This window comes from Thunnus maccoyii, chromosome 7, assembly GCF_910596095.1.
Source record: "Thunnus maccoyii chromosome 7, fThuMac1.1, whole genome shotgun sequence".
NCBI lineage: Eukaryota > Metazoa > Chordata > Actinopteri > Scombriformes > Scombridae > Thunnus > Thunnus maccoyii.
In genome coordinates this window covers 23,431,739-23,444,379 of record NC_056539.1, presented here as the reverse complement: position 1 = coordinate 23,444,379, position 12,641 = coordinate 23,431,739, and the positions used below count along the sequence as shown (strand labels likewise).

Here is a 12,641-nt window from a genome sequence, read left to right as displayed (position 1 = left end):
ATGAAACTAGTGGTTTCCAACCTTTTTGGCTTTTGACGTTTTACAAAAAGCAGTGTGTAGTCGGGTCACATTTCAGATGTCTATGAGTTGTTAACTGCTCCACAAAATAGTGATTTTTCCCTCTAAACTTCTCACATGGTTTCATTTCAATAAATGTTCAAATGATCCAATATTTCACCAAAAATCAAAGATTAGAAAAAAAAGTCCAAAAACTGAAAAGAGATTTGTGTATCAGAACTTTGTTTTTTCTTCTTTCCTCTCCCATTAATCATCTCATGACCCTCAGATTTATCTGATGACCCTTTGGAGGGGCCCGACCGCTAGGTTGGGAACCACTGGACTAAACTAGCTAACTGTATATAAAGTAGTTCAAACAAGCTCCACCTCCAGCAGCTACAACAGTAACCTGCTGCCTACACACTGATGCTTCAGTAATAATAATCTAATGATGTCATATATAATGATATATCAGTCAGAGGGACGAAACAAGTACTTTTACTTTAATACTTTAAGTATATTTTACTGATAAAACTTATGTACTTTTACTTATGTATGATTTTGAATGCAGGACTTTTACTTGTAATTGAGTATTTTTTGTGGCAACTTTTACAGAAGTAAAAGATCTGAGTACTTCTTCCACCAATGTCCAAAATATAGCTGAATGAAATTTAATTTTTCTGAGGACCAGAGCATAAAAAACAAGCTTAGGCTAAAAAAAAAAAAAAAAAAAACCATGAGACAAAATAACATAAAAAACATCCAGCTATTCTTTTCAAACAAAATTGGAGATGGATACAATATGGGGTATTTAAAAAAATTAATTTAATAATTACATATCCTGGATTTGAGGACTGGTGAGTTTACCACATTAATAAGCGATCTGGGAGTGTGTCAAGGACATCCTGTGGAGAAAAGCAGCAGAAATCTCATATGATTGAAGACAATCCAAGTGTTTGACAATTACACTACTGACACCATGATGTTTCTTAAACCAGGAAAGCCCCTGATATGTTAAACATACAAGAGTACAGAGGCACTGTTGCAGTTTCAAGCTCATGGTTCCACTTAAAAACATAGTTTTAAAGCTGCTACAATGCCTCTGTCCTTTTTCCCCCCTTTATTCAATGTTCTTTGATACTCAGATATGCTCATTTCAGCTATCTCAAGCTAAAACATACAGTATTATCAATATCAATATATCCCAGTTTATGACCAACATGCAGTATATTATGATAGACCTCAAATTAACCTTAATGTTATGGCTGATGAGGAGGTTGCATCTTGATGTCTGTGGTCCTCTCTCACCTCACCCTAGCACCTGCCTTCATGGGCTCCTTACATATAGTTACCTAGCAACAACAGCCATGGCAACTGCAACAGCACCAGCTTCTTGTGATGCTGGAGAACTGAATAAGACAAAGTGGATATTCTTTGCTGTTGTGGAATATTTGTCCATAGTAACTTGAATATTTTTGATTAAAATTCAAAATAACAACAAATGACTAGAAGAGGATGTCTTGCTGCAATGGCATGAATTGAATAAAACTATCAATAGGAACTTTTTCAAGCATAGTGCCAAAAGTGAAAAAGCTACACTGTTAAGTAAAATATTTAGTGGAAAAAAAGATTTAACAAACCAAGTACATTTACAAGGAGATAGTGACTTAGCTAACTTGATCTCCTCTGAAGTTTTCTGTGCAGCAACTGTGGTTTCAATCCACAAATTCTGACTACAGAGTCAGTTAATAAAAACATCTACACACTGCATAATGAAAGCCAGTTGAAATCATTGGTAGATTCATGCATGACCCGTATACACCACCCCAGATACCAGTTATGATGGTCAGAGGTTTGCAAACTTGCAAAATGTTGGTTTTTATAAGATTCTCATTTGAATAGTTAGACTCTAGTTACCACAGAGTAAGAATATTTTTAGATAAGGCACAAGCTGTTGTCACATTTCTTTCACTTTAATTTTTAAATTACTTTAAATCTAAAATGTCAGTTTTGGTACTTTTTACACTACTGGCAGTAAAATGTATATATTTATTTACTTTTTTTTTTTTACCACAGTTTTTTCATGATCATGAGCATATCCTCTGGTTGTCTTGCGTCACAGAGCAGCAGGGGGCAGCTCTCCCTATCCACAAACTCAACCAGGACGTTTCAGTGGTTCGGACGCACCAACAATTCAGTTGATGGAGTAAAAACACCGCTGACATCCGGCTGCGCTCCGGCGCGTCTCCAATATCCCAACATGGAACTGAAACACTGGGACACACCTGGAGCCTCTGAACAGTAGACAGATATGCTGTCAACAGGCTGATACTGGCCGCCATGTGGAGGCTACCTACTGGACAGGAGATAAATTAGATTATTGGATTGACTGCAACAGATTATAGCTCCCCTACTTCCTCGGTGCCTCATAAGAAAAACCGCATCAATCTGATCATATTTCACGCGGAATTTTGGAAATATAAAGGTATGTTTTTTGTTGTATTGCCATGTATTTTTTGTTTTTCTTGGACTGAGATTGTTTTGATAATGTTTGGCAACAGACAAGGATTAGGTTTCTGCATATGAAGTTGCGCTTTAAAGGCAAGCAGGTTATTTAGTGTGTCGAGAGTAAAATTCTGAAATGAAATTGAACTAAAAGGGAAGGATATTCTGACCTCATATGCAGCATCAGACCCCAGTGAGTGGCCTATTCACCTCGGATTGTTATTAAGGAATAGATGGACCTTTTGTTTCACGTAAAACATCAGGTAAAAGACGTCTTATTCTTCTACAAAAAGCAGCAATGTTATTTTAGTGCGCAATGAAGCTCTCGTATCGTTTCCTTTGTGAAAAGTTGTTTTTCTGTTGTGTAATAGGTGTTATATTATAAGCCTAAACTATCTGTCAGCTTTACATTTTTGTTGAATGGTCACCAAAAATGCTTTTCGCACATAATGCATGAAATGACTCAAAATATGTTTATTTTTGAATACATTATCATATCGACATAATAACGGATGCATCTGTCTCACCAGCCTTTGGCTAAATGCTTCGAAATAACTTTTGAATTTCATTAAAAGCCAGTGTTTCTCATCAGTTGTGTTTAGAGCATTTGTTTTCATACAAAGCAACATACAGACAGTGATCGTCTATTGCTTAAAATGTGCATCTTCTCTCCATGCAGCAGTCTGTAAGAAAGACTTAGGCCTATTTTGAAGATAGTGGATTGCACTAATTCAAATTCAAATCACTACGGGATGCATTGATAAAAGTATGATACACCACAGCAAGCAAGTGCACTACCTACAGTAGCCAGGGTCTATCAACAGTGAATGCACTGTAATTGTTCTTAATCCATGTGACAGTCTCTGCTCTTTTCTGGGCACGAGTCCCCAATGTGATTGTGTTATATAACAGCCTCCTGCAGCCACTGACAACAGAAGTCACTAAGGGACTGCAACAAGAATCAAACTCACTGCGATTAGAAAGGATAGCAACAATGTAAAGGCAAACACCTACAATTACAGTATGAAACCTATCAATAACACTGGGATGCTGTTGAAGAGAAAACAATGCTTTCTCCACATAACATAACGTTTTACATTTTAATTTGAACAATCAAGTCAGGGAAGCTGGCTTGTGACAATGAGGTTATTGGTTAATTTCTGGTTCATCTCTGGACCAGCTTCATTAATCTGAGCTGGAAAGTGAATGAGAGGTCTCCCTCATTACCCTCTGATGACGGTAAACAAGACAGATGACACCTGACTGCGCCAGCAGCCAACAGAAATGGAATGAATCAGTCAACTAATCACTACCATCACAGATATGGTAAAAGACGGTCTGTGTGTTTCACCTAACCGGATGAATTACGAAATGCAATATGAATCAACATGCAGGCTCATCATGCGTAATGCAGCCTACTCTTTCAGCCTCAATTAAGAGACGAGTGGGACAGTTTATGTTGTCAGATCAGAGAATCTTTTGGTCAGTGACTTGCCGATCACAGAATTACGTCAACAGTCTTCTGTTCTGTTCTTCTGTCCCTATGTTTCCCTGCAAGGACTTTTCCCTACTGTATAAAAGAAAAAGTGCCATCTTTTTTCTTGCTTATTGAATAACAGACTAGATTAGAAAAAAAGGGGTTACTATGCTGAAAAGGGGACATAAGACATGCACCTTTTCTGTATTTGGGTACTATCACAAAGCAACAGTCTTTTAAAGTTGATTCTAACATTTGAGGTGGATTAGGACAATGTGGTACTTTAAAAGTGGGAGGTGATGGATGGATTGGAGTTTTTAGGGGTATTTAAAGGCTTTTGAAATTGATGTAGACCACAAAAGAAACATATTTGTTTGTGTCAGTGATTGCCTTTTGATGCAAGGATAATATTAGAGGTGAATGTGGCACCCTCAGTAATATCACAATGGCCTGCTCAGCCTCCTCCAGTCAATAAACAGACAGCACTGTACAACCCTGCCGTTTGGAAAGAGGATGTGCAAGTATAAGCAGAAAGGGCACGAGAATAGCCAGCGAAGCAGGAACGCTCTATTACATTGTGCCCATAATCCCCGGATGAAAGCAGTAGCTGATGGGTTGCAAGTATAGAAAAAGATGCTACAAATCACACAGGAGAGGGTAAACTATTGCTGTACAGTGTGACTGTTTTCACCGAGAGAGGAGATACACTGTAGGCAGATTGTGTTGTGTGGACTTAGAAAGTATAATCTCCTCTAGTAGGGAGGGGAGCAACAGGAAGGTAGGATAATGCCACCAGCAGAGACTTGCAGACCCTGCTTGGCTGCATTGCTGTTGCCATGGCTGGTAATCAACTGACAACCAAACACACTGTATTGTGAATGAGACCCATATTATACATAGTCTCATCTATACCAAAGAAAAAAATATTAATCTGATAGTGAATTGTGGTGTGAAAGATATTTTGTGCTTTTTCAAAAGAGGCGCTTTAGAGCTCACAAAGAAGCCAATCTGTTACTGTAGGTGGTTGTAATAGTGCAGCATGAATAGATCATTTAAAAACAAGGAGTTAAAATCAGTATCCTTACCTGTTGTTGTTGTGCACATTTACCATCCCTACACATTTATTATAACATGCAAGGAGTGCTATGACAAGATAATAATCTAACTTTCCTTTATTATTGAATGTGATTTAAGAAACATAAATCCGTACTGTACTAAACTTGTAAAAAGTAGCATTAATTACTGTTAAATGGCTGTTGTGAGGTTTTGACTGACAGTGCAGCAGTGTGGGCCTGTGCAGTGTTATCACATGGCGGGCAGCTTTAACCCACAGAGCTATTTGTGTCCCCAGCTATTAATACCGCCAAAGGCTACGCTGAGGGAAGATGATGCTCAGTTACGTCTGACAGAAAGTCGCAAGGGTTTAAGTTGTAATTAGACGCCAGATTGTAAAGGCAAAAGAACATGTTTACCTCTCTGAATGGTACATTTGAAGGTTCCTAGTTGCTCATTTGTTGTAGAGATTTAATATTCTCCTGAAAATAAATGAGAACAGACATGTTTCTTAAAAAAGGTGGATGTTCTTTTGTTCGAGTATGCATCTTAATTAGAGCTCCTGATTAAATATTTTGCACTTTGAACTTAAATGATTCTTTTCTGATATTTATTTTAACACTTCCTTTCTGTTATTTTTATAATATAATAATAAAAAACTAGATATATTAGAATTATATATTATAAAGAATTATAATATATAATTATTTGTCTTTAAATTAGCTTTAAGTTGCATTTGTTTTATTGAAAGTATTATGCAAAGTTTGATATTTTTAAGAGCTGCAACAATGAATTGACAAGTTGAGAAAATTAAAGCCTGATAAAAAGTTAATAATAACAAACAAATAAAATGATTAATATGGTACACTTGGATTGTTAGGCTTCACTATAAGCTATTTTACCAGATTTTACAGTCCTAATAGTCTGATTAGCTAAGTTAAATGGAGAACTTGCTTGTTCTCATGGTTCCTTTCATAATTCATGTGCCTTTGACTCACATTACTGACAATGTGTATGTGTACCTGTTCATTCACGTTTGTATTTGTGTCCTGATTTATGTGTGTGTTTTTTTGTTTGAATGTGTTCCCTACAGACTGGCAGCCATGCTGACCAGCTTTATGGAGGGTCTTCTCTGCTGCCTAACATCAAAGTCAGTCAACATTGTGGTTCCTGTAGAAACCTCAGAACCTGCTGATGGCTACGAGTTTGTAGAGGTGAAACCAGGCCGGGTCCTACGGGTTCGACATATCATCCCTGACCGGCCAGTGGTGGAGGAACCCACAGGGCAGGGTGGTAGTGTCAGTTGCAAACGGAAGATCACAGTATATCGTAATGGACAGCTATTCATTGAGAACTTGGGTGACAGGGCGAGTGCGGAGCTGAAAAACGGCCAGAATGGAGAGACAGAACCCAACAGCACTCTAGAGGTCGAACTGACAGATTGTAGCAACTCCTCACCGCCCGTCAGCATCCCTAATTCCAGGTCTGACTCTGTCACAGCAGGAAAAGATGTGGCATCTGAAACAGGAGCAGGGGGAGAGGCACCTACTGCCGGTCAGCCAGACCAGTTGCAGCAACCCAGGAAGCGCAGGCGAAAGCCCAAGCGCACTGTGGTGATCGACTGTGAGAGGAAGATATCAGCTTGTAAAGGGACTCATCCAGATGTGGCCCTGTTCTTTATCCACGGAGTGGGAGGCTCGCTGGATATCTGGGGAAGCCAGTTGGACTTCTTTTCTCGGCTGGGCTATGAGGTGATCGCCCCGGACCTGGCAGGTCACGGTGCCAGCTCAGCACCACAGATAGCTGCAGCATATACTTTCTATGCCCTGGCTGAGGATATAAGACTTATCTTCAAGAGATATGCACGCAAGAGGAATATTCTCATAGGACATTCTTATGGGTAAATTTAAGATCATAACCTTCACATAACACACTGTCGAACTGAAAGAGAACATCCTGGAGGGTTCAGGGGATAAAATGAAAAATCTGGTTCAATGTCACCATAACTTTCTAAAATCTTCAGTTACAAGCTTTTCTTTAGAAAGACATTTTAGATTGTACAAAGCCAAAAACCTTTTTGTTCATTTGTGCATGTGTCTGGTTTGGTTTCCCATAGTATTAAGAAGTAGAATGAGAAGACTAGACAGGCAATGTGAGCATGTCAGGGTTTCTCATTTACATATTGTGTCATTACATCAACTATCATTTAAAGAAACCTTCACAGAATTGTAGTGAAACAATCAGTTGTCTAAGTTCAGTCATGTTCAGTCTTGCAAATTCAACATCTTAAGGTTTTGGGGGAAAAAAGTTATTTGTAGAGCAGAGAATTAATCTCCAACTATTTTAATGATCAAGTAATAGTTTTGAGAATTCTCAGCATCTCAAATGAGAATATTTTCTGTTTTATTTACTGTTCTATGACAGTAAACTATCATTGTTGGTCAAGACAAAAGAAGACATTTGAGTTAGTCACCTTGAGCTTTGGGAGACACTGATCAACATTTTTTAACATTTTCAAACATTTTATAGACCAAACGACTAATCGAGAAAATAATTGACAGATTTATTGATAATGAAAATAATCGTTAGTTGCATTCATATTGTAGACGTAACCCTAGGCTCTGAGAAAATAGTGATGGGCATTTTCGCTACTTTTAAACATTATAAAGCCTGAAAGATAAATCAAATGAAAATCAACAGATTAACAAAATAAAAATTAATAATTTCTTGCAGAACTAATTTGTTACTTATTACAGTGTTTTATACTGTTGCAGCTATTTGCTATTATGTGAATACAGTACTTTGATTTATTTTTATAAGTTCCCCAAATACTTAAAAATGTTCAACTCCCAACAGACTTTCTATATCAGTATGTTGTAATTAAAATAAAAATACCTCAAAACAAACAACAGCCTGTACTGTAACCACGATTCTGTTCTGCTTGCCTAGTGTGTCGTTCTGTACGTTCCTGGCTCACGAGTATCCAGAACAGATCCACAAGATGGTGATGATCAACGGAGGTGGTCCCACAGCTCTGGAGCCCAGCCTCTGCTCCATCTTCAACCTGCCCACATGTGTGCTTCACTGCCTCTCCCCGCTGCTAGCCTGGAGCTTTCTCAAGTAAGACAGACAGCAGTGTGACACAGATAGAGACAAACACTGACTTTTTGTTTCACTTGGTCGTCTTTAAAGTGATAAAACTACCATGAATAAATTTACCAGTAATTTTACTTTCAGAACAGCTGTTTTTAACTGAGATATTCACACATACCTGTCGCTCACAGTGTTGAGGGTGATATTTATACAAATTTTACTGGCAAGGCACCGTGTGTGTTTATTTCACCCAGAGTTTCAGAATCCTGATACTGTTTTTTGAAGCCTGTCTATGCCTCCTCTTCTCTGCCCTCTGCAGGGCTGGTTTTGCTCGGCAGGGTGCAAAGGAAAAGCAGCTGCTGAAAGAGAACAATGCCTTCAACGTGTCGTCTTTTGTGCTGCGTGCCATGATGAGCGGGCAGTACTGGCCTGAGGGGGACGAGGTCTACCATGCTGAGCTCACTGTGCCCATCCTGCTGGTTCACGGCATGCATGACAAGTTTGTCCCTGTTGAAGAGGACCAGCGAATGGCAGAGGTAAAGGATTCAAACTGGGAAACTGCATGTCATATTGTGACGCAAACTGGGGGGAAAAAATAGACTCTCAAAGTATTCCCTTTAGTGACTTCCACAGTACAACATATCATGGTTGGCTGCACCCTACTAAAATTATAGCTGCTCCACCCAAACTGACTTGACAAGCCAACTAAAAGATCCCCTTCAGACATGTTTTAAGACATAAAAATACTCTGCTTTAATATTTGTTTCTGATATGTTTTTTCCACAAAAAAAGTTCAATTACCTGGTTAAAATTCTATTCTATTAAATATCTATTCCTTCTCCCTCATTAAAAAATCCAGAAACGAAAGCAAAAATGAAATTGTGGGATGCTTCACTGTGGGTTTCTCACTTCACTAAATAGTCCATTCTTAGTATATGTGTATGTGCATTAGAGTTTAAAGTTCCTCTCCAGACATGTTTGAAGACATAAAAATACTCTGCTTTGTCTAATAATTTGCATCTAATATGGGGTTTCCACAAAAACGTTCAGTTACTTAAAATCCTTAAAATGACATCTGTTCTTCCTTCCTCATAAAAAAAAGTCCATTCATAGTATATGTGCGCTTGAGTTTTCATATTAAATGTGTGTAAGTTGCACAATTGCACACTGAACCATAATTGACTCCAAAATTGTTGTGATGTCACAAATCATGTTTGTAAGTAGATGCCTTTAACTTAGATATAAGTTGAGCTCAGAGAAACTTTCCACTTTCAGCAGATGAATGTTAAAACAGCCTTCTAGTGTCAAACTCTGCACATACATCACTCTGCACAGCGATGGTTAAACATCTAAGCGAAGTAACAATAAGCGAAACATATGTTTGAGTTGAGTGGGACTTTAAAACTTAATTTCCCTCCACTACATTAGTCCCTTGGTACCATGAAAATCAGACTGATTTGCCAGTTCTTTGATGTGGGTGATTCAGAGGTCTGGCACCAGACAAGTACTTTGGCACCAAATCTAAAGTGGCAGTGTTTTGTTGATGACTCCAAACTGTAACTTTTTTTTTTTTTTGCTGTTTGCTTTCTTTCAGATCCTCTTCATGGCCTTCCTAAAGGTCCTGGAGGATGGCAGTCACATGATCATGATGGAATGTCCCGAGCCCGTCAACACACTCCTGCATGAGTTTTTCCTCTGGGAGCCCGCTACCCCTCCACCACCAAAGAAAGAGTCCAAAGCACGTCCAGAGACTGCCAAGGCCCAATCTGACAACACCAAGGCTACATCTGACCCCGCCAAGGTCCGACCTGCAACTGCCAGGCAAACCTCATCAAACGATGGTGCAGAGGAGACGCCAGACAGCAAGGCCAAAAAATGAAGATTAAAGCTGAAGCTTCCAGTGGTTTTTACATTATATCATGGCTGGCCATGCACTCTGTGTATCCTGATGAACTGAGCTGTTGGTTTGAGCTGTTGAACCTGATGATGAGCCAAAATAGCCAGTTTGTCTGAACTGGTCTAGCGAAAGGTTGGAGTTGTGAAGGTGGAACACTGTGCAGGGAGTTTGACTCTGATTACGTCAACTGAAGAGCCGAAGGACAAAGGAAAAGGTTCTCCAATAACGTGACCAGACAAGGATGCTTACAGCTTCCTGTCTGTATCATACACTAGGGAAGGTATGATTGTGCCTTGAGGTGGTTATGTGAGAGTAAGTGCAGCAAGAGACAGAAACATGCAGCCTAGATGGTGAGGCAGTTGTGAAGCGCCAAATGTTGCACAGTAATAATTGAATTTTTGTGGATGTAAAGGTGCGACCTGTCAGAGAGGATAACAATTGAATGCCTCAGATATAGACTGTCATTTATCTTTGCCATTTCTGAGCAAAGCAAAGTAACTGGTTTGTATGAAACTTTTTGTAAAACAGATCTCTGGAAACTGACTGGATCATTACTATAGGTTTAATATAAAAATGTAACACAGCTGGGTTGAACCACAGAGTGTCTCTGTGTTTGTCTGTGTTGTGTGGGATGATATTTCTCAACTAAAAATGTAAATGTAGTATTTTCTATAGAGTGACACACCTTAGAAGTGAATGTTAATTTTGCACACTGCATGAGATATTCACACACACAGTGAGTAGGAGCATTTCCTCCTACTCACTGTATTTACAGGTTTTATGTAGCTGGCTCTGCTATTTAACAGTCAAACAAAAAGCTTTTTCTTTTGTGGTTGTTTGGGGTGTGACCTGACTGTCAAGCTGATCAAGACAGAAGTGAAAGTAAATCTGCTTCTTCCAAGAAATTCAGGGAAATGTTTTCTCAGTTAAGTCTGTCTTGCTAAATTTAGCAGCAGTCAGCAGTGAATCATAACCTTTTATGGACAGAATGGACCAAATATTTTGCAAAAATCTAATGTACATGATGCAATGTTTAATCAGTAATAATAGGGGAAGTATTGAGATGCATCAGGTGAATGCAAAACCAGGATTTTATTATAGAAATGCCCCTAGACTTTACCACACTACTGTACTGATGTTTGATGCCTTTTGAAGATATTCAGTTTTTATTTTTGCAATGTAGCCATGTGCTGGTATGTACTGTAGCATCTTTGGTAATTCAAATCCCCACTACTGTATTATCAACCTCTATGCAGTATTCGAAGACTTGTTTTTATTGAGTTTTCTATCTATTTCCTGCAAGACATGTTGTCCATTCAGCTTTAAAATATATTATATTTCATAAACATTGTTTGATTTTTTAGGGCATTAGCCTGTCTTTGCCAGAGGATTTGCCCTAATGAAGACTTTGATTGTTCAATAAATATTAGGCATTTATTTCTCACCAAAACTATGCTAAACTGACCTTTTCCCCCGAGGAAAAGTAAAGTTAAGCTCTAGCATATTACTACATTAGTACATTAGTATACACTACAGTATGTAGTGTACTACTACATGCATACATTAGTAAATAAACTGTATTTTGACACATCCACCCCCTCCCTCTCTTCTAAGTATTTTTGAGTCGGGTTTTATCACGAGAGGCAAAGTGTTAAGATAAATGTCCTCATGCAGAACATTGACTGCATGAGTGTATCATAACACTCTATTTAACTCCTTCACAGTTTATTGTGAACACCAGAGCAGACAGCACCAGGAAGTTATTAAATTGTCTGTTATTTGACCGTGGCAATCATGTGTATGTCTTTATGTTAGCTGATATGTTCTTCGTGCTATAAGAATTCAGGTATTTATTAGATTCACAAACCGTCTCTGAACCTCTAACCTTGAACAATCAGTTTGGTTTGTAGAAGGTGTAGATAACACTTGGATTTCATTGTTTTCTCTCTGATTTAATAGTGCTTGATTGTTTTTACATGTAGATTATACTTTTTATACATTGTACTTGTATTTGTGATGGCTTTTTAGAGATGTAATTGTTGGTCGATTTAATTAATTGTAGCAGGGAATTCACTGAATCAATAGAAGATGCAGCTTTGTTCAGAGAAATGCAACAGCTGATGTTTATTGAGACTGGAGCTCACAGAAGCTAATCTTTTCCACGTGGCAGAGAAATGACATGAATGTTTTTCTGATATGATTGTCCTGAATTTGAGGAACTGTCCATGTTCATATCTTGTGTGTCTTAAATTTTTGTAACTGTTTGCCTTTCACAATAATTCCAGAAATGAACTGCTGATTTTAAAATGTTATCAAAGTAAATTATTGGGAATTTTCAACAGTTTTGTCTTTTATATTGTGTTTTACAATATTGTAACTTTACTTTAACAATTTATATATCTAAGGTGCTAGTTCCCCTTTCAAAAAACCCCCTCCTTTCTAAACTTTAGATTCCTATGTCTGCACCTGTTTTTTGATGAGCACTGGTGTTTGTTGAGAGTAAGACCTGGCTAATGATTAGTGGTCACCTTAGCCATAAAAGTGATATATACAGATCAAATACACACATAGGACAGCTTTAACAGAGAATTATGAAAAACAACACTTCAAAATGGCAAT

At 38.2% G+C, this 12,641-nt stretch overlaps 1 protein-coding gene across 3 annotated transcripts; it reads left to right on the top strand.

The window, feature by feature from the left end:
• The first annotated feature begins 2,122 nt into the window (after window positions 1–2,122).
• Window positions 2,123–12,560, top strand: abhd8b (abhydrolase domain containing 8b). Of its 3 annotated transcripts, none has more exons than XM_042416705.1 (5): window positions 2,123–2,482; window positions 6,126–6,932; window positions 7,982–8,152; window positions 8,445–8,661; window positions 9,720–12,560. In XM_042416705.1, the coding sequence occupies exons 2-5, from the start codon at window positions 6,136–6,138 to the stop codon at window positions 10,002–10,004; spliced, it is 1,470 nt and encodes a 489-aa protein (XP_042272639.1). In that variant the 5' UTR covers window positions 2,123–2,482; window positions 6,126–6,135; the 3' UTR covers window positions 10,005–12,560. The 3 variants fall into 3 exon arrangements, with proteins under 3 accessions (XP_042272639.1, XP_042272640.1, XP_042272638.1); XM_042416706.1 differs by having other exon boundaries at window positions 2,123–2,695; XM_042416704.1 differs by having other exon boundaries at window positions 2,123–2,765.
• The last annotated feature ends 81 nt before the right edge of the window (window positions 12,561–12,641 follow it).